At 52.1% G+C, this 23782-nt stretch overlaps 4 protein-coding genes across 9 annotated transcripts; 3 read left to right on the top strand and 1 right to left on the bottom strand.

The window, feature by feature from the left end:
- On the top strand, positions 1-4035 carry LOC144073398 (uncharacterized). 2 transcript variants are annotated; one of them, XM_077599166.1, is made up of 6 exons: positions 1-68; positions 577-866; positions 1746-1991; positions 2535-2715; positions 2785-3041; positions 3891-4035. In XM_077599166.1, the coding sequence occupies exons 3-6, from the start codon at positions 1854-1856 to the stop codon at positions 4020-4022; spliced, it is 708 nt and encodes a 235-aa protein (XP_077455292.1). In that variant the 5' UTR covers positions 1-68; positions 577-866; positions 1746-1853; the 3' UTR covers positions 4023-4035. The 2 variants fall into 2 exon arrangements, with proteins under 2 accessions (XP_077455292.1, XP_077455293.1); XM_077599167.1 differs by lacking the exon at positions 1-68 and adding an exon at positions 141-434.
- Positions 4036-4803: 768 nt separating this feature from the next.
- Positions 4804-8941, top strand: LOC144073392 (gamma-aminobutyric acid type B receptor subunit 2-like). Its single transcript, XM_077599160.1, has 15 exons — positions 4804-5174; positions 5248-5385; positions 5449-5607; positions 5717-5809; positions 6058-6138; positions 6200-6385; positions 6467-6658; positions 6717-6777; positions 6837-6917; positions 7022-7263; positions 7694-7867; positions 7944-8027; positions 8174-8473; positions 8536-8666; positions 8730-8941. The coding sequence occupies exons 1-15, from the start codon at positions 4950-4952 to the stop codon at positions 8830-8832; spliced, it is 2250 nt and encodes a 749-aa protein (XP_077455286.1). The 5' UTR covers positions 4804-4949; the 3' UTR covers positions 8833-8941.
- Positions 8942-9019: 78 nt separating this feature from the next.
- Positions 9020-10601, bottom strand: glrx3 (glutaredoxin 3). The gene has a single exon (XM_077599163.1). The coding sequence runs from the start codon at positions 10502-10504 to the stop codon at positions 9521-9523; it is 984 nt and encodes a 327-aa protein (XP_077455289.1). The 5' UTR covers positions 10505-10601; the 3' UTR covers positions 9020-9520.
- A 401-nt stretch (positions 10602-11002) lies between these two features.
- Positions 11003-23597, top strand: LOC144073388 (large proline-rich protein BAG6-like). 5 transcript variants are annotated; one of them, XM_077599156.1, is made up of 25 exons: positions 11003-11148; positions 11857-11944; positions 12026-12143; positions 12613-12824; positions 12898-12969; positions 14090-14212; positions 14604-14809; positions 14902-15034; positions 16051-16251; positions 17228-17447; positions 17550-17597; positions 17742-18070; positions 18166-18238; positions 18385-18677; positions 19423-19714; positions 19793-19962; positions 20044-20097; positions 20183-20291; positions 20653-20777; positions 20841-20975; positions 21810-21869; positions 21928-22131; positions 22683-22790; positions 22856-23002; positions 23105-23597. In XM_077599156.1, the coding sequence occupies exons 2-25, from the start codon at positions 11864-11866 to the stop codon at positions 23198-23200; spliced, it is 3609 nt and encodes a 1202-aa protein (XP_077455282.1). In that variant the 5' UTR covers positions 11003-11148; positions 11857-11863; the 3' UTR covers positions 23201-23597. The 5 variants fall into 5 exon arrangements, with proteins under 5 accessions (XP_077455282.1, XP_077455279.1, XP_077455280.1 ...); XM_077599153.1 differs by having other exon boundaries at positions 19757-19962; XM_077599154.1 differs by having other exon boundaries at positions 14899-15034; positions 17757-18070; positions 19757-19962.
- Positions 23598-23782: the final 185 nt, after the last annotated feature.

Genomic DNA, 23782 nt, shown 5'->3' with positions numbered 1-23782 from the left:
CGAGCGTCCGACCGACCGACTAGCCGGAGGTCGCCCAGCGACGGCGGACGCACGTAGCGACCGCCCCAGTCAGTAACTAAGTAAAAAAAACAACTGTTCCTATTGCTCTATTTTCTATATATTAATCTTCTCAGACTTTTAGTTTGGTCTTAGCATTGCACATTTTTATCTTGCACTCAAACACCTTAGCTAACTCACGTGCTGCTAACCAATTTATATGTAGTCTTTTTTTTTTTTTTTTACCTCACTTCATTTTTATTGCATATAAATCTTTTTAGGACTATACTTAGTGCTTATGTGTGCACTCTATTGTGAAGCTTAAAATGTAATTGCACTTGTATAATGAGAATAATGGTATATTCAATTCAATCACATTGACGTCACTCATCCAATGGTGTTAAACCTTCGGGCCGGGGACCAATTGAGACTCGCAGGTGGCTTTGTAGATCCCTATTTGACATCAAAATGTCCATTTGCTATCATTGACATTCATTTGCATCTCCTTGCCGCCATTTTCTGGATGAAAATACAGCAGTCTCAACTCATTCACTTCTCTTTTTTTTTTTTTTTTTTAAGCTGCAAATCAACAGGAAGTGAAGCCAAACCACATTGCTATCAGAAGAAGCTGGCGCGCCTGTTTCAACACGAGTCGAGACGCCGATCTCCTCCCAAACGCCGAGGCCGACGGCCCGCCGAGAGGGTGTTTGTCACTTCTGCTTTTTTAGGGGTGAGCGTGTGACCGATAAAACAGTAAACAGGAAGACAGGAGAGAAGAAGCCAGAAGAACGGCGACGAATCGAGCAAAGTAGCGCCGGCCGCTGTGGATTTTGTCGGAGAAGACGGCGGCCACGCGAGGAGGCCGTAAGGTACGATTGGATTGGCTGAGCATTCTTGTACGTCCGACTTGTCCGGGCAGCTGCGGGAATGTTTCGTATTTGCCGCTACATGCCTTGGCCTGCTTTCACTTTTTTACAAGAAGACAAAAACAGCCACTTCATAATAAGCCTGAGACTCAATTGCCTTTTTAAATCTTTTTTTCTTTCAAGTCAATTAGTTTAGTTTAGTTTTCATCAGTGCTCCTTATTTTAAAATATATATATATCTTCTTATTAATATTATTTATTTATGTTCTTTTTTTATTGACATTTTTCTTTTAATTTCAGCACTTATTTCAACTGTGTTGATAGTGTCATTACTTTCAATATTGTGGATTTATCTCATTTCTATGAATATAGTATTTGTCATTGACTCTCCTTTTCTTTTTATGTCATGAGCACCTTTTATTTACTTTGTTTATTCTTTTTTAAAATCCATTTGATTCATATTTATCAATTGAGTTTGTTTTCTTTTTAATTTTATACTCACTTCTACGGATGTATCTGAATGTGTTAAAGCTGTCGTTCATTTTTAAAGTGTTTTATTACTTTTATTTATTTCTCATTACATTATCCCTAGGGTTTTGGGCCACTAACTGCTTGTTTTGGGGCAAATGAAAGAGATTTTCGAGTAGAAAAAAGGTCAAAGTAAGACTAGAAATGTCAAAACATTTGATCACACAGGAAAAAATATCAAAGACTCATGACATTCCACCCCAAATATTCGTGATTTAAACCCACAATTGTTTTGTTTTGTTTTTTAAAAGCAAAATAAATAATATGACCTGAAATGACAAGAGCTTGTTGCTAGGCAGACTTTGATTGCGCAACCTCATTCATCCCATTTTGGACCTCTTTCCACCTTTTCAGACTTGAGCAAGCAAAGAAAAGTGAAGTGCGGTGCGGCGGGGCGCCCCCACATTCCCCGTCCCCGGCCACGCCTCCACCTCGCCTGTACTTGGCCACGCCCCCCCGGCCATGGAGCGCACCGAGGTCAACGCGGCGGATGCGGCGGACGCGGCCCCGGGACAAATAGACGCCCGGCCGGAGGAGCGCCGCACGGAGGACCTGGCCCGTCGCCTCTTCCGCATCCACCTGGATCAAGTGGATCAACAGGTGAGTCTGGCCTGCCAATGACACAATCTCAGGAAAATGGAAATGGCACAATATGTGCAGGAAGTGATCAGAAATCTACAGGAACTGACCAATGAACAGGAAATGGCACACAATCTGCTTGAAGTGACTCAACATCTACAGGAAATGATCAAATGTGCAGGAAATGACTCAAAAGCAACAGGAAATGACACAAAATGTGCAGGAAGTGACTCAAAAGCAACAGGAAATGACACAAAATGTGCAGGAAGTGACTCAAAAGCAACAAGAAAAGACACAAAATATGCGGGAAGTGACTCAAAATGTACAGGAAGTGACTCAAAATGTGCAGGAAGTGACTCAAAATGTGCAGGACGTGACTCAAAATGTGCAGGAAATGACCTGTAGTACCATGAAACCAACAAACACACAATGAACGGAAACAGTGGGTTTCCCGTGGCCTAAGTGAATAGCTAGCGAGTGAGCCACGGGGGCTAGCTAGCAAAGAACCAAGCGCGGCGCCATTCGTTCCCAAAGTGCATTTCAAGTGCGTCTCGCCGTCGACAGGGCGCCTCCCTGACGCCGGAGTTTCCCGAGTCGCTGTACGAGCTGCTGTGCGCCCTTCAGGAGGGGCGGCGCCTCAACGACCAGCGCTGCTCCTTCGTCCTGGACGAGGCCGGCGGCGCCGGCGCCGCCAGGAGGAGGCGCTGCCACTCTGAGCCTAACTCCGCCATGCCCAAGCGCAGAGGTGACCACTTTAGCCGAGCGCCCGGCGGCCGGTTGCCGAGGAGATTAACCGCCGTGTCTCCGCCGCCAGCCGTCTTTTCCTCGCTGACGTCGCTGACGTCGCTGCAGCGCGAGGAGTTTTTCGAGCTGGTGGCCACGGCGCAGGCTCGCCGCCTGGACGGCCAACGGGCGCTCTTGCTCCAGACGCCGGCGGGGGCCACGGCGCCCGCCCCCAACAAGCGGAAAGGCTCCGGCTTCCGGGGCAGTCTCAAGCAGCTGTCCTTGATGCGGCGCCCCCCCAAGATGCCCGCCAAGGAGGAGCTCTACCAGATGATCCTCGCCACGCAGGTAAGGAGCACACCTCGCCGCGCTTGAAAATGATGGGTGGAGCCGCCAAAGGCCAGAAAAAAATGGGACTCCAGATAAAAATAGTTGCCATTTTAGGCTACTTCAAGCTATTTCCTGTTGATTCGGGAACAATGGCTGTCGGTCCGAAAGCCCCCAATCAACAGGAAGTGACCCAGAAATGGTCAAAAATCAAGTTTGAAGCGGGCTTGCTGACATTCAATGAAAAAATGTTCAGCCCGCCATGGCAAATGGCCTCATCGTAAGGTACTTCCTGTTGATTTTTGAGTCACTTCTGCTTCATTTTGGGGCATTCCCAGGTCACTGTCGGTCTAAAACCCCCAAATAAACAGGAAGTGACCCAGAAATGGCCCAAAAATAATGTTTAAAGCGGGCTTGCTGACATTAAATGAAACAATGTTCAGCCCGCCATCGCAAAGGTACTTTCTGTTGATTTTTGAGTCACTTCCTGTTCATTCCGGGACATTTACGGGTCACCGTCGGTCCAAAACCCCCAAATAAACAGGAAGTGACCCAGAAATGGCCCAAAAATAATGTTTAAAGCGGGCTTGCTGACATTGAATGAAAAAATGTTCAGCCCGCCATCGCAAATGTACTTCTTGTTGATTTTTGAGTCACTTCCTCTTCATTTCGGGACATTCGCGGGTCACCGTCGGTCCAAAAACCCCAAATAAACAGGAAGTGACCCAGAAATGGCCCCCAAAATAATGTTTGAAGGGGGCGTGGGCTGTCAGTGAATGAAAAAAAAATGGTCAGCCGACCGGGAATGTTTGGGGACGGGACGCGCGGTTCTCCCGCGTTGCTTCAAAGCCTCTTTGGGGTCCCGTCAAGGCTCAAGGGCGTCTGGAGGATCAGCGCAGCCGGGCGCCGGGCCCCATGGACGACGAGGACTTCTTCTCATTGCTGTTGCGTGTCCAGGGGGGGCGCATGGACGAGCAGAGGACTTCGCTGCTGCAAGCGTGACCAAAAAAAAAAAATAAAAATAAAAAATAAAAAAGATAAGAGTTTCCCAAACCTTTGGTTTCCTGACCGAGTCGCGCCGCTTCACATTAAAGGTAAAGAAAAAGTAGATCCCAGCCTCCTGCCTTTATTTCACGTCCAATGTCCTTGTCCCAGTCAGATACGGTAGGGATGTTTGTCAGATTCAAAAGTTGTCATTCAAGTACATTTCATCGAATTTTCCTTCCTGAGGCAAATCACCATTGGGCAAATGTGGCCTTTGGAAGGAAGTCCTGGAAAAAGATGGCCGTGTGAATGAGTAAGAATCCGAAAGAGGAAGCAAGATCAAAAGTAGCAAAGAGAAGCACAAAATTAAAGCCTCTTGACCTTAAAAGTCACGTTGACAAGGCGGACAAACAACATTTTCAGCAAAAAATGACGTACAGCCGAGACTTTAAAAAAAACCTCTGAATTCTTTTGACAATATTGTTACACTGTTGCTAACAATTAGCTGCACTAGAGGTAGCGTCAACGCCACAGCGTCAACGTGACGCTCCCATTGGTGGGTTCGGGACTCGGCTCTCTCACCTGCCGTTTCCACATTTTAGCTCCGAGCCATGTGCAGCCATCCGAAGAGCCGAATGTGTCTCCCGAGCCATAGGCTCCCAAACCCCGGCTTTGCCAATGAGCTAACATAGACGTCGGCATTCGAGAGATTTTGGTAGCCACGCGTTGCTTCCTTTCTAAACATTTTTCAAAAGGAAAAGGCTAGGTGAAATTGTGGGATGGCCTTTTTTATCCCCCCGCGTAAGACCTCGCTTGTAGAGGATTGCGGTCTTAAGGCTCCAAAATGGAGTCCAGGTGGTGGCGTGAGGCGTTACCACGGCGACAGGCGGCCAGCCGCTGATCCGCGCGCGCCCTGATCCTTTGATCCCTCGCCGTCGGCTCGGCATGCCGCTCCTCCCGCTCCTCGCGCTCCTCGGGGTCCTGCCGCTACTGGGGGTCCTGGCGGGCACCCCCGCGCTCCCCGTCCTGTGGATGGATCCGTGGGCTTCTGCAGAGGGCGGGGCCAACGCAAACGCCAGCGCCGGCGTGCGCCTGGCCCTGGAGGACCTGGACCGCCAAGCCGTGCTCTTGGGAGAGTACCGCCTGCGACTGCGCGTGGTTCCTTCGCAGGTAGGGGGCGCCGTCCCGCCGACCTCTGACCCCGTCCCGCCGGTCCAGCCTACGACCTTTGCCCCCCCATCAGTGCGACCTGTCGGCGGACCTCAAATCTCTCTTCGACGCGCTGCGGGAGGGGCCAAAGTACCGTCTCCTGCTGGGAGGGGCGTGTCCTCCGGTGGCGGCGCAGCTGGCTCGCGCCCTGCCGGCTCTCCGGATGCTCCAGGTAGTTTGGCGGTCCCGCCCGGGTTCCTCCGAGTCCTCTCAGGGCGCCGGTCTCCCCGTCCAGGTGTCCTACGACGGCGAGACGTCGGGTGGCGGGAAACGCAACGGGAACGTCTTCGGCGTGGCGCCGTCGGACCGGGCCGTCCGTCGGGCGACCGCGCGACTCCTCGGGCGATGGGGGCCGACGCGCGTTGGACTGGTGGCGCCGCGGGACGATGCCGAGGTAGCCCCGCCCATTGGTCGATGCGGTGAAATACGAAAAATTATTTTGATCGATGAGCAAAAAAATAGGCTTTTCTTGAAAACGAGGTAACATGGGCCGCTCGCTTCAGATGACCGAGGACTTGACGAGTCAGATGGACACCCGGCCGGTTTCCACGGCGACGCTTCCGGACCCCGACTGCCGCGGCCTGCTGGAGATGAAGGTGCGTCTTGGAGTGTCCTCGTGCTTACTTGGTCACAACATAAAGCACAAATTAATTTATAGCTTCATTACCTATTAAAATGCTTAATGAACATATACTAAAATCCCAGAATAAACCCAACACCTCCCACATCCCAAAAGCATGCATGCCGGACTAGTTGGTCAAATACTCTAAATTGCCGAACCCTAGCGTTGATTGGTTGTCCCAGTTGAGATGGATTATATTGAGCAGCAATGGTTTCTCCGCAGGAACGCGACGTGGGCGTCGTCGTCATCCTCGTCGGCCTCCTTCGAGCTGATGAAGATTGGCCCGCTCGTGTATTCTGTTGCGTAAGTCGGAGAAAAAAAAGGTTGTCGCGCGTACGTGCGGTTCTGGACGGCACGTCTTTAGGCCTCCAGGCTGGGGATGTTGAGCGGGCGCCATCGCTGGATCGTGGCGGGAGGAGACCCCACGCGGAGGTCCGCGTCCCGCCTTCCCGGCTGCACGGCACGCGATTTGACGGCGGCGGCGGACGGCGCCATCTGGCTCTACCACACGGCCGTCGGACTTTCGGAGGACCCGCCCGTTTCGGGACGGGTCGGTGGCATTTTATTTTGATTCCAGTCGCCTCTACCAAGATGGCCGCCAGAGCTTCCTATTCCGGACTTCCCCTCTCAGACTCCGGTCCAACGCCACCCGGTGATCTGGCCCACTTCCCTCCAGGCCTACGCCTACGACGCCGTGCGGGTGGCGGCTCTGGCGCTGACCCGCGCGGCGGAGACCCGACACGACGGCGGCGACGTGGGCGAGGAGGACGCCATCCGGGACTTGCGATCCGCCCTCGCCCGCACGCGCTTCCGGGGCCGCACGGTGAGGCTCCAATGAAATCGGGTCTTCGCCGTTGTCACGTCACGGTCTCCTTCTTCAGGGAAGCGTCTCCTTCCGGCGCGGCCGGCGAAGCTCCAGCGTCCGCGTGGTCCAAACTCGAGGTGAGCGCGTCGCTGGCGCGATCGCGTCCGTGGGCGTCACGGTCCCGTCGGGCCCCCAGGTTCCGTCGCCGTGCCGGTGGGCGAGTTTGACGTCGACGCCGATCGACTGCGGCTGTCCGAGCCTCAGCTGAAGTTCAAAGGTGACGGGGGCGGATTTTATTTTTGAACGAATACCACCTTTTTGAAAGGATATATACACGTAGTATAGTTCGAAAAGTATAGCGATACTTTGCCGTTTGGACAGATTGGGACACGCCTACTGGACACGCAGATGACGTCGGCGTCTTGGTTTACGGCATCCTGTCTGCCGTGGCTGCCGTCACGGCCGTCATCTCGTTGACGGTCCTCTGCGCCCCCCGCCGACGCTCGTCCCGGGAAGCCACGGGCACCACCATGACGGCCGTCTTCCTGTCCGCCGCGTCCGTGGTGGCCGGCGGTCCCCACGGCGACCTTCTGGACCGGCAGACGGCACGTGCGCTCTGCTTGGTCAGTGAGCCCAGGCTAAATTTTCCTTGGTTGGCTTTGCTTTTGCTTTGTTTCTTCTTTGTGGAGTTTGTCGCTAACCACGCCCGCCCACGTCGTTAGCCGCCGGGCTTCTTGACGCCAATGGACGTCCCAGACCCAGGAAGACCTAAAAAATCATCAGGAAGTGATCCACAGGATCCATACCGAAACGGACCTCGGAATGCCCCAAAATATGCAGGAAGTGACCCAAATATCAACAGGAAGTGATCCAGAAAGACTTAAAAGTCAATAGGAAAGGATCCACACAGTACAGGAACTGAGCTCACAATTGCGCAAAAATTTGCAGGAAGTGACCCAAATATCAATAGGAAGTGATCTCATCAAATCAAAATACTCCATTTTTTTCTTCCTTTGCTTGGGCTGGTGCCAATATGCGTGTTTACATTCGCAGCTCCGCGCCTGTCTGCTGTGCGCGTCCCACACGCTGGCGTCCTCGTGGCTCATGAGCCAATGGTGGCGCCGCTCGTCCGGCCGAGCCCGGGTCCCGTCCTCCTGGCGCCTGGCCGTGGTTTTGACCACGGTGGACGTCCTCCTGATGGCGTGGCAGGCGGCCCAACCTTGGCAGGTGGGTTCGTCGGCGGGCGCTCTCTCTCTCTCGCCCGACGGCCTCAAAAACTGGCACCGCCCGCCTCGTCCTCCAGGGCCACGTGAGCGCATCGGAGGGCCGCGGTGGCGGCGTGGACGGCTGGACCGCGGCCGTGTTCGCCTACAAGGCGCCGCTCTTGGTGCGTACACGGGTTTCAAATTGGGACATGAAGTTATGAGTGAAAAGATGCCTTTTTGCTTTCCGCTAACTACCACAGTACATGCTCATCATAATCAAAGCATTGGCACGGAATCAGTGCTATTTCTTCACATGTTTTTGTTTTAGGTGTGCGGCTTTTTCATTTCCTGCCTGGCTCCCAGGCAAAAGGTGGCGTGCGCCCGGCCAGCCCACGAGGGCGCCGCCTGCCTGCTGTGGGCCAGCGCCTGGGCCGCCGTGGCGCTTTCCCCTTTACCGGAGTGGCGCGTCTCGGACGCCGCGGCGCTGGCCTGCGACCTACTCGTCGTCGCAGGCGTCTTCGTCGCCGAGTTCCTCCGCCGGCGTTCCGGCCCTCCCGCCGAGGCGGTTGACTCGGAGGACGGCGACGCGGAGGACCGCCGGGAGCCGGGACGGCGTCGCGTGGCGGAGGTGAGGCCACGGCCGGCGTCGGGCGGGGCCAACGGGAAGTGACGCCCGCCCGCTGCCCGCAGCTGGACGCCCGATTGCAGGCGCTGAGCGCGGAGCTTCGCCAGGCGGAGCCGGACCCGCGCCGGACGGCGAACGACGACGCCACATCCTCCTACGACGGTGACGACGACAACGACGTCAACGCTCCTGAGCTGTGAGTGCTTCCTGCGAGGAGTAAACATGGCAATACGCGATACGATTGGTTCTCTGTTTTCAGCGTGCGTCGGCGTCTGTCGCTGCGGCTGCCCATCCTGCACCTTTCCTACCTTCCCGCCGTGGGCGGAGTCAGCGCCAGTAGTTCCTCCCACTTTGACCTTTAGACGCTGGCACCACCGAAGGTCACGTTTATTTGTTTTGTGAACTACAAATATTTCAAAACATGTCTTTTTAGTTGAAAAAGTACATTAAAAATGATTTATTTTGATCATAGTTTTTATAGATTTTTCAAATTTAGAAGAATTGTTTTTTTTATGTGATAATTGTCACTCAAACAAACAAATTCATGTGTGAAGTACTATACAATCACCTTTTATTTTGTATCCTCGCCACACAGTAGTAGTTCAACTGTTCTGCCCAACAAATATGCTGAAAATGACTCAATATGAAAGTGAAAGTATGAAGCATCCACCATTATGACTCAAGTGCACAATGTGGCTACAGCTTTAAAGCGGACGCGACGCCATTGACAGCAATCAACGTCCAATTTCATTTGAACAGGGAGGCGCCGTGAAAAAAGTTCAGAAGAAAATCGATTGGACGTCTATCGCCATCAATGGCAGCGGAGTGACGCCCAATCACACGCCGCTCGTCCTTCTCCAGTGGACTTTATGGCCATGCCCCTACCAACATGGCCACCGAGAGGCCATGTTGGTAGGGGCGAGGAAAGATCTTTCCCGCTACGGCCGTCATTTCAAACCAGTTTATCGCGAGTGACGTCCAATCCGTCGGAAGGCGGCCGTCGGCTCCCCCCGCTTCAAACGGATTGGTCGCGGTCTGTCGCCGTCCGTCCTAAGAGCCACCCCGGAGAACGCTTTGAAGCTCCCCGCTCTCCCGAAGCTCCTTGACGATGTCCAAGCCGCCGACCAGCTCCCCCTTCACGTAGAGCTGCGGGTAGGTGGGCCAGTTGGAGTAGGTCTTGAGCCCCTGCCGGATCTCCTCGTCACCCAGGATGTCGAAGGTCTGGTAGTCCACCCCGGCGCCGTTCAGGATCTCCACGATCTGCCGACTGAAGCCGCAGCGGACCTCCTCCCTGCTGCCCTTCATGAAGAGCATGACCGGGCCGCGGTTGATGGTCTCCTTGAGCCGGCGCTCCAGGGAGGGCGTCTCGGGCAGGACGCCGTCCAGCTCGCCGGACTCGGCCAGCTCCTTGACCACGTCCAGGCCTCCCACCAGCTCGCCCTTGGAGTACAGCTGCGGGTAGGTGGGCCAGTTGGAGAAGGTCTTCAAGCCCTGGCGGACCTCTTCGTCGGACAGGATGTCGAAGGTGCTGAAGGCCACGTTCCTCTCGCGGAGGAGGGCCACCATCTGGCGGCTGAAGCCGCAGCGGGGCTCCTGCGCGGTGCCCTTCATGAAGAGCATGCAAGGCGCCGCGTTGACCAGCTTCTTCAGGCGCTCGTTCAAGTCCGACGGGGCGCCGGGAGGCTGCGGGAGTTCCGGGGCTCCCGAGGAGGCGGCCAGGCGTCGGACCTTTTTGGTGAGCTCCGGGGCGTTGGCTCCGTCCAGGCGGTCCACCTGCGCGCCGCCTTTAAAGAGGACGAAAGTGGGCACCGAAGTCACGGCGTGCTTCTCCGAGACTTCCGGCACGGCTTCGGCCTCCAGCTTGACGAACGTGGCGTCGGCTTGCTCCTTGGCCAGCTCCTCCATGACTTCGTTCATGGGGGCGCATTGCGGGGCCCACGACGCCTGGAAGTGGACCACGGTGAGCCGTGGCCCGCTTTTGCCAAGCAAATCCTCAAATTCCGCCCGAGTTTTCGCCTCCACTATGTTAGCCATGTTGCTTCGAGCGCCGCTTCTGAGCTGCTACTGCTGCTGCTGCTTCTTCTGTGGTATGGCGCTGGCTGACGCAACCGTGACGCAGCAGCTTTCGTTTTCCAAAGAAAAACGAATGTCGAAAAAGAATGGTTTTCTTTGACTTTGTGGCATTGAAATATTTACTAATCGAAAAGGCTTTAAAATATTGTGATTGGGTTCAGTTCGACCAGTCTATGGGAGAATATATTTTACATTAACATGAAAATAAAATTTGATGAAAATAGTCACAATAATACAAAAAACATGTCATGACAAATAAAAATATATTTACACACATTTGTTAAAGAAAATATAAATAAATAATAATCCAGTAAACTAAAGACCTTTCGGTTAACTTTTAGGACGCAACTGCGCCGAAATTTTGCCGAATGATTTTTAACACAGAATTTCACAGGTAACTACGTACGACAAATATGAGCAAAGAAATACATGTGAATGAAATGACGAGTAAATGCATTTAGTGTCCTGTTTGTGCGTGACGTCACTTCTTCATACCTCGGCGGATGCTAGCTAACTCGAGACGCTAGCCCGAAAGCCTTTGGAAATTGATGATAACAAACAGACGCCTGCGACAGATAAGTCAAACAGCCAGAGTCGCCATTAAGGTAATGCTGGACTTTTTATTTATCTTGTCTGAAAGTCTTCGCCGCCATATTTTGTCAATAAACACTGATGTTGTTGGCGGACATTTGTTCGGGGCACGGTTCCGTTAGCTTTGCTAGCATCTCTGTTAGCACGAACGCCGAGAAGAAGGTTTCGTCTGCCTTTTAGGCACAGAGAAAATAAATCATTGTTTTGACGTTGCGTTCGGCCATTATTGGTTTTGGTTTTGATAGCCGGGACCATCATTCTCTGCTATTCATCTACATCGTCAAATCTGGGAAAAACCCGCATTAGTAGCAATCCCTAGTCCCGTGGATTCGTGGGTGTTAGCCTTTTAAATTTCGCTTTAGTTCCCTTTTTAAAGTTTTTTTTTTAAACTTATTGCTTCCTTTGGTATTTATGTAGCGTCGAAATATGTGATGTAACGAAATAACCCTTGCCAGGTGTTCTAGTGACGTAAAAATGTGATTTGTTTACGCATCATTCATTGGGCGCGTGCGTGCAACAATGGTTATGAATTTTAAAATGAAGAAAACAGTATCGTCATTCGTAGGATGTTTGTATAAAAAAAAACCTCACTGCCACCTCATATCGAGCTCACTAAACTAATGACAAATTACAATAAAAACAATACAAATTACCAAAAATAAACGTATCATTTACTGTCAAACTGTTTAAAAAAAAAATGAATTCCTATTTGCACGTTACAGAAAGACCATGGAGGAACCGAGTACGGACATAGAAGTGACGGTGAAAACGTTAGATTCTCAGAGCAGAACCTACACCGTCGGCGCGCAGGTGAAATGAAGGAACTCCAAAGTGGATTTCAAGTTTCTGGAAGCTCCATCTGAACTTTTTTGGTTCTTTTTTTTCCTGCAGTTGACCGTGAAAGAGTTCAAGGAGCACATTGCGTCTTCTGTGGGGATTCCCAATGACAAACAGAGGCTTATCTACCAGGGCAGAGTCTTGCAAGATGAAAGGACCTTGGCGGACTATAGTGAGTCATCCACACTCGGGGGGAATGGTTTTTTTAAGCTAGGTTTTATTTAATTTATTTTTTTTAGGTTGATTGCGACATTTGCACCAGAATTGGTCTTTTATTCTGTTCCAAATGGTCCTTAAATCTAGTTTTACTCTTTGAACGTAGAACTAACTAGAAATCAGTGACTCATTGATTTGTAAATTCGTCAGAAACTGTTTTCATGGTCGATGAATAATTTTTAGATTTAAAAAAAGGGAAAAGTGTAGTTTTATTTAGTTTCCAAAACATTCCAGCTCAACCCAAAAAATGAGCAATAAAAATTAGACCTCGGCATTTATTGCCATTGACAACGACAGACCTGCAATCCATTTTGATGAAATGGATTGGACATCTCTGACTGTCAATGCCTTTGAAACATATTTTAATCACCCAACCAAAAAAAGCACACTCACCACTAAAGTGACCAATTTTGTCATTTTCTTAGACGTGGGCGGCAAGGTGATTCACCTGGTGGAGCGCGCTCCGCCGCCGCCCTCCCAACCGGGCTCCGGTTCCGGCGGTACCTCGGCCGAGGGATCGTCGTCGTCCTCCCAGGACGGGCCCCAGGGCCCCCCGCACGACCGCAACGCTAACAGTTACGTCATGCTGGGCACCTTCAACCTGCCCGTCAACATCATGGACCCTCAACAAATACAGGTGCGGACCATTTTGCCCTGGTGGCGGATTTCCCGTTTCGCCCATCCACCTTTCTCTTCCCTTCCGTGATTAGATGTCCGTTCAGCAGATGGTTTCTGGGATGGGGGAAAACGCCAGGAACGCCAGAGTGACCACCAGCACCGGGGTAAGTCGCAAACGGGAGTTTTTGGGAGAAAAAATATGTCGTTATTGCTCGTGACCGGATGATTCGCCGAAAGACGTTTCGCCGACGGACGTTTGACAGACGGACAGGTCGCCGAATGGACGTTTTGCCGAACGTTCATTCGGCCGAAAAATGTCGCGATGGAGGCACAAAACGTCCATATACGTCCATTCGCCAAACGGCTCAAAATGCTCCAGCCGAAAACAGCGTTTAATGATGAAATGCAAATACTGGGGATTTTTAGACATCAGAACCGGCCCAGTGTGGTTAATTTCCCCGATAAAAGTGCACTTTACAGCGTTACCTGACCCAATTGCAATGAATAAATTTGTCCACCGGATGGAAGAGTTCTGCCGATTCAAAGCAGGGGTATTTTCGTTACAAATTTATTCATTGCAATTGGGTCAAGTAACGCTGTAAAGTGCACTTTTATCGGGGAAATCAACCACCCTGGGCCCGGTTCCGATGTCTAAAAGTCCCCAGTATTTGTATTTAATCATTAAACGCTGTTTTCGGCTGGATTTGACCGAATTTGAGAGCGATTTGAGCCATTTGGTGAATGGACGTATATGGACGTTTTTTTGCCTGCATCGCGACATCATCGCGACATTTTACCGAGGAATTCACTTCCCTGGGCTCGGTTCTAGTGTCCAAAGAGCTCCAGTATTTGTATTTAATCATTAAACGCTGTTTTAGGATGGATTTGACCCGATTGCTGTCATTTTACGGCTCGGTTCTGCTACATCTGCCCGCCCAACAGTGCTTATTCCCGGGCTGCCATTGACGCTAGACTAAGAAATTGAGAGTGATGAGCGGCAAAGGGAAATGAATCATTGATTTTTACTATCATTTGGACAATGCCGGCGGCAGGCCGGATTAAAAATACTAACGGGCCGAGGTTGAAAAAGGCGAGGCGAGCGTGCGAATCCCGTTTCGGCGAAAACTCCGTTCGGCCAAACGTTCATTCGGGCGAAGAGCCGTTCGGCCGAATGAACGTTCGACAAAACGTCCATCCGGCGACCTGTCCGTAGGCGAAACGTCTTTCGGCGAATCATCCGAGTACCGTTTTTGCTTTAAATGTGCTTTTGTTCCCGTCTTTCAGAGCAACGGCTCGGTGAACGTTCACATCGACATGGATCAGCCGGTGCAGAGCGAGCCTCGGCTCCGGCTTGTGCTCGCCGAAAACATGCTGAGGGACATCAACGACCTGATCGAAAGGATGGAGGTGAGAGCCGTCCGTCCTTTTCCTCCCTCCGTGTCCAAAGTTTATCACGAGTAGACGTCCATCCGTGGAGAGACGGCTGTTCTTCGGCTGCCATCTCTCCTGCTTTGAAGGCATTGGAGTTCCATGGCAGCTCAGCAGTTCATTTTGGAGCATTTCCTCTTTACTTTGGGGTATTTCCAGCTTTCTTGCTTGCACTGTTTGCTTGCAAGTGACCCGGGAATGTCCCCAAATTTAAAAAAAAAGACTCCAAATCAACAGGAAATGACTTGAAGTGAGCCCAAATGAACTCATTGGCTGCCGCAGACATCCAATCCCTTGAAAGTGGGAGGGAACTGTCCTTTACTCCCTGACACCTCACTTTAAAAATCCGGACTTTTTTTGTGTGTGTCAGGGTCGAACGGGCGAGGCGTCCGTCCAAGCCCGAGGAGAGCCCCCCGCCGCGGCCCCGCCACCCCCGTCTTCCGCCACCTCCACCCCATCTCCCTCCGCCCAACCCATGGACACCTCCCCTCCTCCGGACACGCCTCCGCCGCCGTCCTCCTCCTCCTCCTCGGCGGCGCCACCGCCCGAAGGCCCCGCCCCTCAACCCGGACCCCGGTGACTCTCCGGCCTGATCGCATGGTGGCTCGTCGCGGGAAAGCATATTCCAATTTAATGTGATTTTTTTCCTATTTCCCGCCCCGGAGAAGCCACCCCAGCCCCGCCGAGCTGGCCGAGATGTTTTCGGAAATGCGGCGGGTGGAGGAGCGGCTTCAACCCTTCGTGCAGAGAGCTCACGCCATCCTGGAGACGGCCACCACCGCCGAATACAGCAACAACACGGTACGGTGTCTTTCCCGTAGACAAACGTAGGATCCGGATAGGACAAGAGCCAAAATTTGAATCTGAGAGGCAAAGAAACATAGTTGGCCGGGAGCCGCGTGTACCGTATTTTCACGACTATATGGCGCATGGTATTTTTAGCCGCGGTGTCAGTAACAAGTGCTATTTCTGTATTTTAAACACACAAAGCACGCACCATTTTTTTAGACGCATATATATTATATATGGATGAACATCGAAACGCAATAGCGCTGGCTACCGGAAGCCGCCTATTTCCGGGTTCCGGTGCGCAGTGACTGCTGGGATATATAGTTCTTGTACGCTACACCCACACGCTAAAAACACGTTTTTAAAAAGGCAACGGAAGGAAAACTGAGTGCGGTTGTACTTTATTTAGCCATTTTACAACTTACTCATGTCATCATCACCCACAAATCCATCAAAGTCCTCATTTTCTGTGTCCGAATGAAACAATTGCCCAAATGAGTCTTCCAAAACGCCAGGTCCAGCGGTTGTAGTTCTCAAGCCTCCGGGAATGACGGCAAGCTCCGAGTTAATATATATCATATATATATATAGTTCACAGTCTACCTTTGAATGCTCCGTTGACGCCAAAAACCAACGGCAGGATTTCTTTTGTAAATACAGCCGAAATGACGGCGAGCACCAAATGAGTGTGCTCGCCATCATACTGGGTGTATTGAAGAACTGGGTGTATTAAGAACTCGATATCCCAGCAGTCACTGCGCAGTACTTTATCTACGGGAAAATAGTAGAGTCGGGGGCTGCTTGCCGTAGATGTCCTATCGACTGATTTATTTGATTTTATCGTGATAACAATTTTAGTATTGGTCCAAATATAAAGCGCACTGGATTATAAGGCGCCCTGTCTATTTTGGAGAAAATTGAAGACTTTTATGTGCGCCTTATAGTCGTGAAAATACGGTAGTCTATAGTATCAAACATGAGTATATTTTGGATATAGAGTTGAAAAGGTTTTTTTTTTTACGCCACAGGAAAGAGAGGACGACCAGCAGACGCTGGTCCTGACGTGGGAGTGCATGCGTCTCCTAGGCAACGCCCTGGTGGCCCTGAGCGACCTGCGCCTCAACCTGTTGAGCCCTGCGCCCCGCCACCTCCACGTGGTGCGCCCCATCTCCCACTACTCGCTTCCCGTCACCGTGCCCGGCGCCGTGCACCACCACGTCCCCGTGCAAGTAAGTGATTTGCGTCAAACGCCTGATTTCATCGAGAGAGCTCATTGTCAAGCCATCACAATAGCTTTTGCAAACCTCTATTCCTTTATATTTGTATGAGTGTCGGATCTAATCCATATACATTCAATAACTTCGAATTAGAGGAAGCACACAGAGTCAGCTGTGATGACATTTCCTAGACTTCAGTTGAAGGAGGGAGCCAGAGTAGCCAGCGCTGGGAATGTGTCTATCCTCCAGCCTGACCAGTTTGAATCCCTGGCTGCCTCCCACAGATCCACCAGTTTTATTGACAAAGATCATGTGACATAGATACAAACTTTAGGCGGGAAAATGTGAACAAAGAAATGGGCGTGTCATGGTAGATGACGCGCCCCTAACTAATAGGTGTCATGATGGAAATTTCCACTAGGCCAGGGGTAGGGAACCTATAGCTCGGGAGCCATATGTGGCTCTTTCGATGGGTGCATCTGGCTCTTCGCTAACCTGTGAGCTAAAATATGGAACCCGCTGGTGACAGAACTGAGATACTACGTCCAGTGCTGCTTTAGTCTTCTTTTTTGGCATTAGACTCTGCTAGAATGCATACTCTCATTGATTAGCAACTGCATAAGAATGTTGTCAAAAGTATTCTTTTTTTCCACTTTAAAAGTGGTGAAATAACTAAAATAAAAGACACCCATTTAGATATATTTGGACTTTTAAATTTGGAGTATGGCTCTCAAGGAATAACATTAGAAAATATGAATTGTTTATGGCTCTCTTTGTCAAAAAGGTTCCCGACCCCTGCACTAGGCTATGCAAAATTTTATTCTAGTGACTACACTAAATAAACCAATTGACTAATAAAAAGCATAAGAATACATTCCATACTCCACAATGAGTTCATTTTATATTGTTTCTTCATTTTACTCTTTGATCCAAATAGTCTTTTTATAGAGTGACCCGCAGTACACTTGTTTTGTTTTGTCCACCCCAGTTGAACGTGGGCGCGTCGGCAGCCGCGGCCAACGGCGGCGAGGGACAACAAGCCCCGCCCGTCCCGCCGGCCGGCCAATCGGAGCAGGCGGGTCAAGGAGGCCAGAGCCAGAGCCCTCCGGGGCAGCCCAACCAGGGTCAGGGCCAGGGCCACGGCCCCCGCCTCATCAGGATCAGCCACCAGGCCGGCCCGCTGGTCATGATGCAGATGAACACGGACGGTGCGTCGTCCAGTCCAGTCGAGGCCCCCAGACCTGGTTTTGATTGGGCCCTCCCTCCATGTCATCCAATCCTTTCTCTCCCTCTTTTTTTATGGTGCGCAGGTTCGGGCCCGAACCAGGCGGCTGCTCACCAGGTGCCCGGACAACCAGGTAAAAAAAAAAAACACTTTAAAGGAGAATATAAGTTCAAAGCGAGATTTGAAAAGCATTCCCAACCAAAAAATACTTCCTTACGGAAGCATTTGTTATTTTTGAGGTCTCCATCTGTCTTTTTTTCCAAAAATAATTTATCAGGTGGCCTCCCCCCAGACTTCATTCGCAACCTGATGCAGCAGATCACCCAGTACGCCACGGCGGTGGCGACCAGCGCCGCCACGGCGGCGGGTCAGGGGGTCCCGCCGCCGCAGCAGCCGGCCTCCACGGCCGACTCCTCGGCCGCCACCACGGGGCCCAACACCCCCAGCAGCACGCCCACGGCGCCGCAGCAGCCCCCCAACGGCGGCCCCCAGGCCCGAGTGGTCTTCACCCGGCCGCCCTTCGCCCCCAACGTGCCCCTGCCGGCGTTCGGCACCCGGGGGACCACCATCAACGTGAGGGCGGGCGTGCCGGGTCAGCAGGGTCAGGTAGGGGGGGCGGCGAAGTCTTGGCGGGGGGGCGGAGTCTTGGCGGCCGAGTTTCCGCGTGACGACGTGGCGGAAACGCTTTTGTCCGTCGGCAGGCTTTCAACGCCACCACCCTCAACCAGATCATCAGCGCGGTGGTCGGGCAGATGATGATGCCGGGACAAATGGGCAAGTGCGCCACATTGAAGATTGAAAATAGTTTTGGGCCATGAAAATCCAATCAAAATACAAAAGATATTTTTATCTTGCAATGACTCCAATGAAACTAAGTCCATTTGATTCCTTTTTGAAGCCAAGCCGTCTTCTTCCCGCAGGCGTTCCAACGGCCACCGTCGGCGCCACCTCCGCCTCCACCACCGCCACCACCAGCACTTCAACGTCGTCGTCCGCCTCCGCCTCCGCCTCCTCGTCTTCGACCTTCTCGGCGTCCGGCGGCGAGGTCAACGTCGGCGGGCAGGCCGAGGGCCACCCGCCGACGGAGACGTACGCCGAACTCCGGAACATGCTGGGCTCTCTTCTGGGCGGCCAGGAGGGGGCGGCCCCCATCGAGCTGGAATTGCCCCGATTCCCCAGCCTCATGGAGGGCATGGCCGACCTCATGCGGCAGGTCGGTACCGCTGGGAATTGAAAAGCCACTCTCTTTCTATATTTTCACACTTTTCTTGGTAAGACGCTCCAAAGACCTTTTAGCTCTCTAATTGGCTAATGCAGGGGTGTCAGACTCGGGTTGGTTTGCGGGCCGCTTTAACGTCAACTTGATTTCACGTGGGCCGGACTATTTTAGATATAATATTTAGATATTTTTTTATAAATGGATTAAAAGAACTGGATTAAAAGCACTGAATGTTCAGTTTTTTATACATCTAAAACAATGTTTATTTTAGCTTTTTTAAATACATTTTTTAGATTTTACAAAATGATTTTTGAACTAAAACACAGCCAAAAGAGCGGCGACAAAACAAGGTAAAACAACTCGGTCTACGCATGAATAAAAGGCAACAATGGCCATGAGCAGTTTCACTGAGCCGACATGTGAGTGTATAAGAAGACTTTGTATGTACATGACTTGTCCCTTTAAGAAGCTACAGTCAGTGCAGTCAGGGTCTTAACAACAAGTTCTCCAACAAAAAAACAATCAAAGTCGGGGAAATTTGGAGCTTTTCTTTAGCCTAATCATGACTAGGGCATTAAGTATGACTAAATAGTCATTCGCACTTTGTATTTAGGGAATTTGAGCAACCATTTCAATGGTAATTATCACTTACCTTCCGGGCGACCAAAAGACCGGCAACCAATCGACCGTGTACCCCCCACTAAGCCATTTGCAACTTTCTTTCTTTCTTTCTCCCCAGCACCAGCAGCCGCTCTTCTCGCCTAGGCAGAGGCCGGCCACGCCGCCCGACGCGGGCTCGGAGGCGGCGGCAGCGGCGGCGGCCGAGCCCCCGGCCCCGAACCCGGCGGCGGCCCCGATATCGGTCCCCGACGTCGCCGACCAGGAACCCTTCGTGGAAATCGTGCGTGGCGTCCTGACCAGCCTGATGGGGTCGCTGGGCCAGGCCCAGAACGACACGGAGAGCATCGCGCAGTTCATGCAGAGGCTCTCGCAGAGGTCCAACATCTTCATCAGTCCCGAGGAGCCCTCAGGTAGGTCAGCGCCGTGACCCGCGCTGACCTTTAGTTTGACAGCGGCCGTGGCGGCGGCGGCGTCCTCCCTCCGTTCAGGGTTCTTCGGCGAGCTGCTGACGCTGGTGTGCCAGACCTTCACCATGTCGGACCTGGTCATGCTCCTGCACGCCAACCACCAGCCGCTGGGCCGCATCCAGCCCCGCCTGGCCCAGTTTTTCCACCAGAGCTACCTGGGCGGCCGGGAGCCCACCGACGAAAACATCGCCGTCAGTGTCTCCGCCGACGCCGCGCCGTGCTTTTCGGACCGTCACGGAAACCGCCCCCTCTCTTTTTCCCCCCCCGAACAGACCGCCGCCGACGCCATCGTCCGAGAGCTGGAGGACGACATCACGGAGAGTTTTGTGAGTCCGGGTTCCGGGGCCATCCTCGGTCCGTACCTGCGTAGGTCGCCCAATCACCCACCCGCGTGTTTTTTTGCCCGCACAGAGGGAGTCGGCGGTGAGCGTACTGGACGGCGTGGACGCCACTCAGACCAACATGGCCTTCTTCAGGCAGCAATTGACGCACATGGCCACGCACATCCTGCGATGCACCGGTGAGCTTGCCGTGACCGGACGATTCGCCAAAAGACGTTTGGCCGACGGACAGTTCGCCGAAACGCTCGCCCCGCCCACGGATCGTGTGTACATGTTACTCCTAAATGAATGTTATCTGTAACGGGCTGTATATGGCCCGCGGGCCGAGGTTGAAAAACATGTGCACAGACGATCCGGGGGCGGGGCGAGTGCGCGAATCCCGATTTGGCGAAACGTCCGTTCGGCGAACTGTCCGTCGGTCAAACGTCTTTCGGCGAATCGTCCGAGTACCGAGCTTGCTTTGACAATCTGCCCTTCTTGGAGAGGAAACGCAAATGAATGTTGGCGGCATCTTAAATGTAGCGTTTGTCCGTCCGGCAGACGATTCTTTCGGCCCGCGTCTGCTCCACCTGTGCAACCGGGCGCTCTTTGAGTGCCTGGCCCTCAACCTGCACTGCCTCAGAGGAGACCGACGGGCGCTGACGGCCGTGGTCAACCACCGCATCGTACGTATGGGCCGGACGTCCCGCCATCCGACGTCCGTCCATCCGTCCGTCCTTTCCTTTCAGCGGAGAATGTCAAGTGACATCAGCCCCAGCCTCCTCAACTGGTTGATCAGCATGATGAGCGTGCGGCTGCAGTTCATCCTGGAGCACCTGCCCGTCAGCCGCGAGCAGATCCAGGCGTACGTCGTCCACGTCCAGGTAGGACCCGGCGAGCTTTTCTACGCCTTGATCTGCGAATGAGCTGAACGGACGGAGCCAGAACAAGTAGCATTTTGGAAAAAATGAAAATCTTTGGGGATTTTTAAAGGCCTCAAAATATGCGAGCGTGAAATGAATTGAATGCTTTTTGATGTCATTCTACAAGTAGAATGAGATTTGAGTGCTGACTGATGGATTAATCATTAACACAATTTAATCATTATTAATAATATTTAATCAAACAGGAAGACATCTTTAAACATACACTGTTTACAACTTGCAAGGAGAAATCACTCATAACGCGCCTTCGTTCCTGAGGTTTTCTGACGAGCGGCATACTCTTCTCTCTATTTAGTCGCGCCATACTCAAAACATTTAATGTCATCTGATTCAAAACAATTGCATAAGCTAACCGAATAACACCATTTAAGGTCAAAAAACAGCTGCTCATATTAGATCGAAACCAAAAACACCTGCGTAAGAATTTGCAGTATAAGCATAATCATTTCTTTACAAGGTAAACTGCTGGCGTCCAAGTCAAAGCAATTTATGAGTGCTTCGTAGATCTTCATTGCGAACTTGCATCTGGGTGTCTGGCTTGCATCGAGGTGTATCTCCCACTAAACAGTCCTTGGAGCGTCAACAAGTTGGAGCCAGCCTCCAGTTTACCCCAGTCTCAAATTAAAGACACTCTTATACAAAAGTCATTCAAATGCATACATCTATAATATTATCCAGAATAACCCCAACAATGACGATTGGCCGACGGTAACATGGAATGGCTTCTTCATCCGTTGACAAGATTGCTGATGGATGTGCTTTTGTCTTTGACAGAGAGACGGCGCCACCACCGATGCCGCCGCCACCGAGGCGCCGGAAGCCCAAAGCGCCACGGTAAGTCGTCCCGCCCCATCTTCTTGACACCCGCTCGCCCTAATGTGAAATATCCCAGAACATGAGCGACACCCTCTCGCCGGCCGCCGCCACCACCGCCGAAGAGGCCATGTCGACGCAGGAGAACGGAGCGCCGCCCGCCGACCTGGGAGGGGCGGCGCCGGCACCGTCCGGCGGCGACGAGGCGGGAGCCGAGGGCGGCGCCACCGCCACCCGGGAATCGGCGGCCGAGACGGAAGCGTGGACGGCCGCCGTTCCGCCGGTGAGGCTTTTTTTCGTTCCGAACTCTGCCAACTCGATTCATTCGAAGCGCGCGTGTCGCTGTTGTTTGACTATTTCAAAACAGTTGATATAAAGCAGGGGTCGGGAACCTTTTTGACAGAGAGAGCCATACAAAAAAAAATCATATTTTCAAAAATCATCTTCCTTGAGAGCCATACTCAAAATGTAAAAGTCAAAATACATGAAAATAGATGCATTTTTAGTCATTTCACCACTTTTAAAGTACATAAAGACTGAATTCTTTTGATAACGTTGCTAATCAATGAGTATCAATGACGATATACATGGAGAAGAGTCTAATTTAAAAAAATATGATTAAAAAGGCGCTAGAAGTCGTGTCAAAGCCACAGTGCCGATGTAACGCTCCTATTGGTGTGTTTGGGACTCGGCTGTTTCCATATTTTAGCTCACGGGTTAGCGGAGAGCCTCATGCACTCATCAAAAGAGCCGCATGTGGCTCCCGAGCCATAGGTTCCCTACCCCTGATATAAAATGACAAAGAGGGACATTTTTTTTCTTTTCTTTCCCCAGGAATGGGTTCCCATCATCCGCTGCGACATGATGACGCAGAGGAAGATGAAGGCGCAGCCGCCGTTGTCGGACGCTTACCTGCACGGGATGCCGGCTAAACGCCGCAAGGTGAGTTCGGGGCGAGCGAGCGAACCGAGCGACGGACCGTCCTTCTGACCGATCGTCCCGCCCAGACGGGACCCGGCGGCGGTAGCCTGGCGTCGCTGTCGGAGGCGGTGAGCCAAGCGGCCCGGACGGCCGGCGTCCGGCCCGTCACTTCCGCCGAGCGCCTGCAGGAGGAGCTGGACGAGCCCCGCCTCAGTGAGGCCTACTCGGAGCAGGTGCCCTTTCCACCTTTTTCAATTCGGCGCTCGGAAAACGACGGGTCGCCGTCGCTTTAAAAAGAAGGCGGCGTCAAATTCCGTTTTTGTTTTTGGGCTCAGGTGAAGTCGGACATCAAGAAACGAGTGCGGGACGACGCCGACTTTAGCGCTCAGCAGTTCCCGGACGCGCACAGAGCGTTCCTTTCGGACTCGTAGTAGAACCGCCCACCCCCCCATCGGTCGTGGCCGTCCTTCCTTATGGCAGGATGCCACTAGTGCCTATTTATTATCGCCCGCCGCGCTTCATCCTCTGCAAATATTCCTCCTTAGTTTGGACCGAAGCTTTTTGTCAGCCATTTTTTTTTTAATCCAGCCGTCTTCCGTACGCCCGTTGACGTCAAACTTCGATCGGCTCGCGTGTTAACGGCAGGCGTCGATCGCGTCTACGGCAAACCCATGACGCGTTTCATTTGAAATGTTTGGTGCGCGGCCGCCAGTGGGCGCTACTGCGCTGCGTGCGTCAAGGTTGAAAGAAATGAAGTAGGGTTTTTTTTTGTTTTCTTTCCGTACATTAGTGTACAGTACCGCTTAAATAAAGACATTGATTTGAACATTTTGCAGTCGAGGAAGACATTTTTTTAAAGCTAGTGTATTCGCAAAATTGCACTTTGACGAAAGGGAAGAGCCATTTCAATTTCAGGGCAATACGATTTTGGCGGTCGCTTTGATGGCCCAAAACAGGGCGAGCCGCCTCCTTTGTCATCCTGTTCTGTCCGGTTCCCGCTATTGCGTCACCTG

Source organism: Stigmatopora argus, chromosome 4, assembly GCF_051989625.1.
Source record: "Stigmatopora argus isolate UIUO_Sarg chromosome 4, RoL_Sarg_1.0, whole genome shotgun sequence".
Lineage (NCBI taxonomy): Eukaryota > Metazoa > Chordata > Actinopteri > Syngnathiformes > Syngnathidae > Stigmatopora > Stigmatopora argus.
This window is presented reverse-complemented; position numbering and strand designations above follow the sequence as displayed.

Excerpts from the sequence above, each read along its gene's own strand:
- glrx3 (XM_077599163.1), bottom strand. The coding sequence starts at position 10,504 with ATGGCTAACATAGTGGAGGCGAAAACTCGGGCGGAATTTGAGGATTTG.
- LOC144073398 (XM_077599166.1), top strand. The coding sequence starts at position 1,854 with ATGGAGCGCACCGAGGTCAACGCGGCGGATGCGGCGGACGCGGCCCCG. Across the intron at positions 1,992-2,534 it reads TGGATCAAGTGGATCAACAG|GGCGCCTCCCTGACGCCGGA; the intron begins GTGAGTCTGGCC and ends CGCCGTCGACAG. Across the intron at positions 3,042-3,890 it reads AGATGATCCTCGCCACGCAG|GCTCAAGGGCGTCTGGAGGA; the intron begins GTAAGGAGCACA and ends GGTCCCGTCAAG.
- LOC144073388 (XM_077599152.1), top strand. The coding sequence starts at position 11,864 with ATGGAGGAACCGAGTACGGACATAGAAGTGACGGTGAAAACGTTAGAT. Across the intron at positions 18,239-18,384 it reads GATGATGCCGGGACAAATGG|GCGTTCCAACGGCCACCGTC; the intron begins GCAAGTGCGCCA and ends TTCTTCCCGCAG. Across the intron at positions 20,292-20,652 it reads GCACATCCTGCGATGCACCG|ACGATTCTTTCGGCCCGCGT; the intron begins GTGAGCTTGCCG and ends TCCGTCCGGCAG.
- LOC144073392 (XM_077599160.1), top strand. The coding sequence starts at position 4,950 with ATGCCGCTCCTCCCGCTCCTCGCGCTCCTCGGGGTCCTGCCGCTACTG. Across the intron at positions 5,810-6,057 it reads GCGGCCTGCTGGAGATGAAG|GAACGCGACGTGGGCGTCGT; the intron begins GTGCGTCTTGGA and ends GTTTCTCCGCAG. Across the intron at positions 7,868-7,943 it reads AGGCGGCCCAACCTTGGCAG|GGCCACGTGAGCGCATCGGA; the intron begins GTGGGTTCGTCG and ends CTCGTCCTCCAG.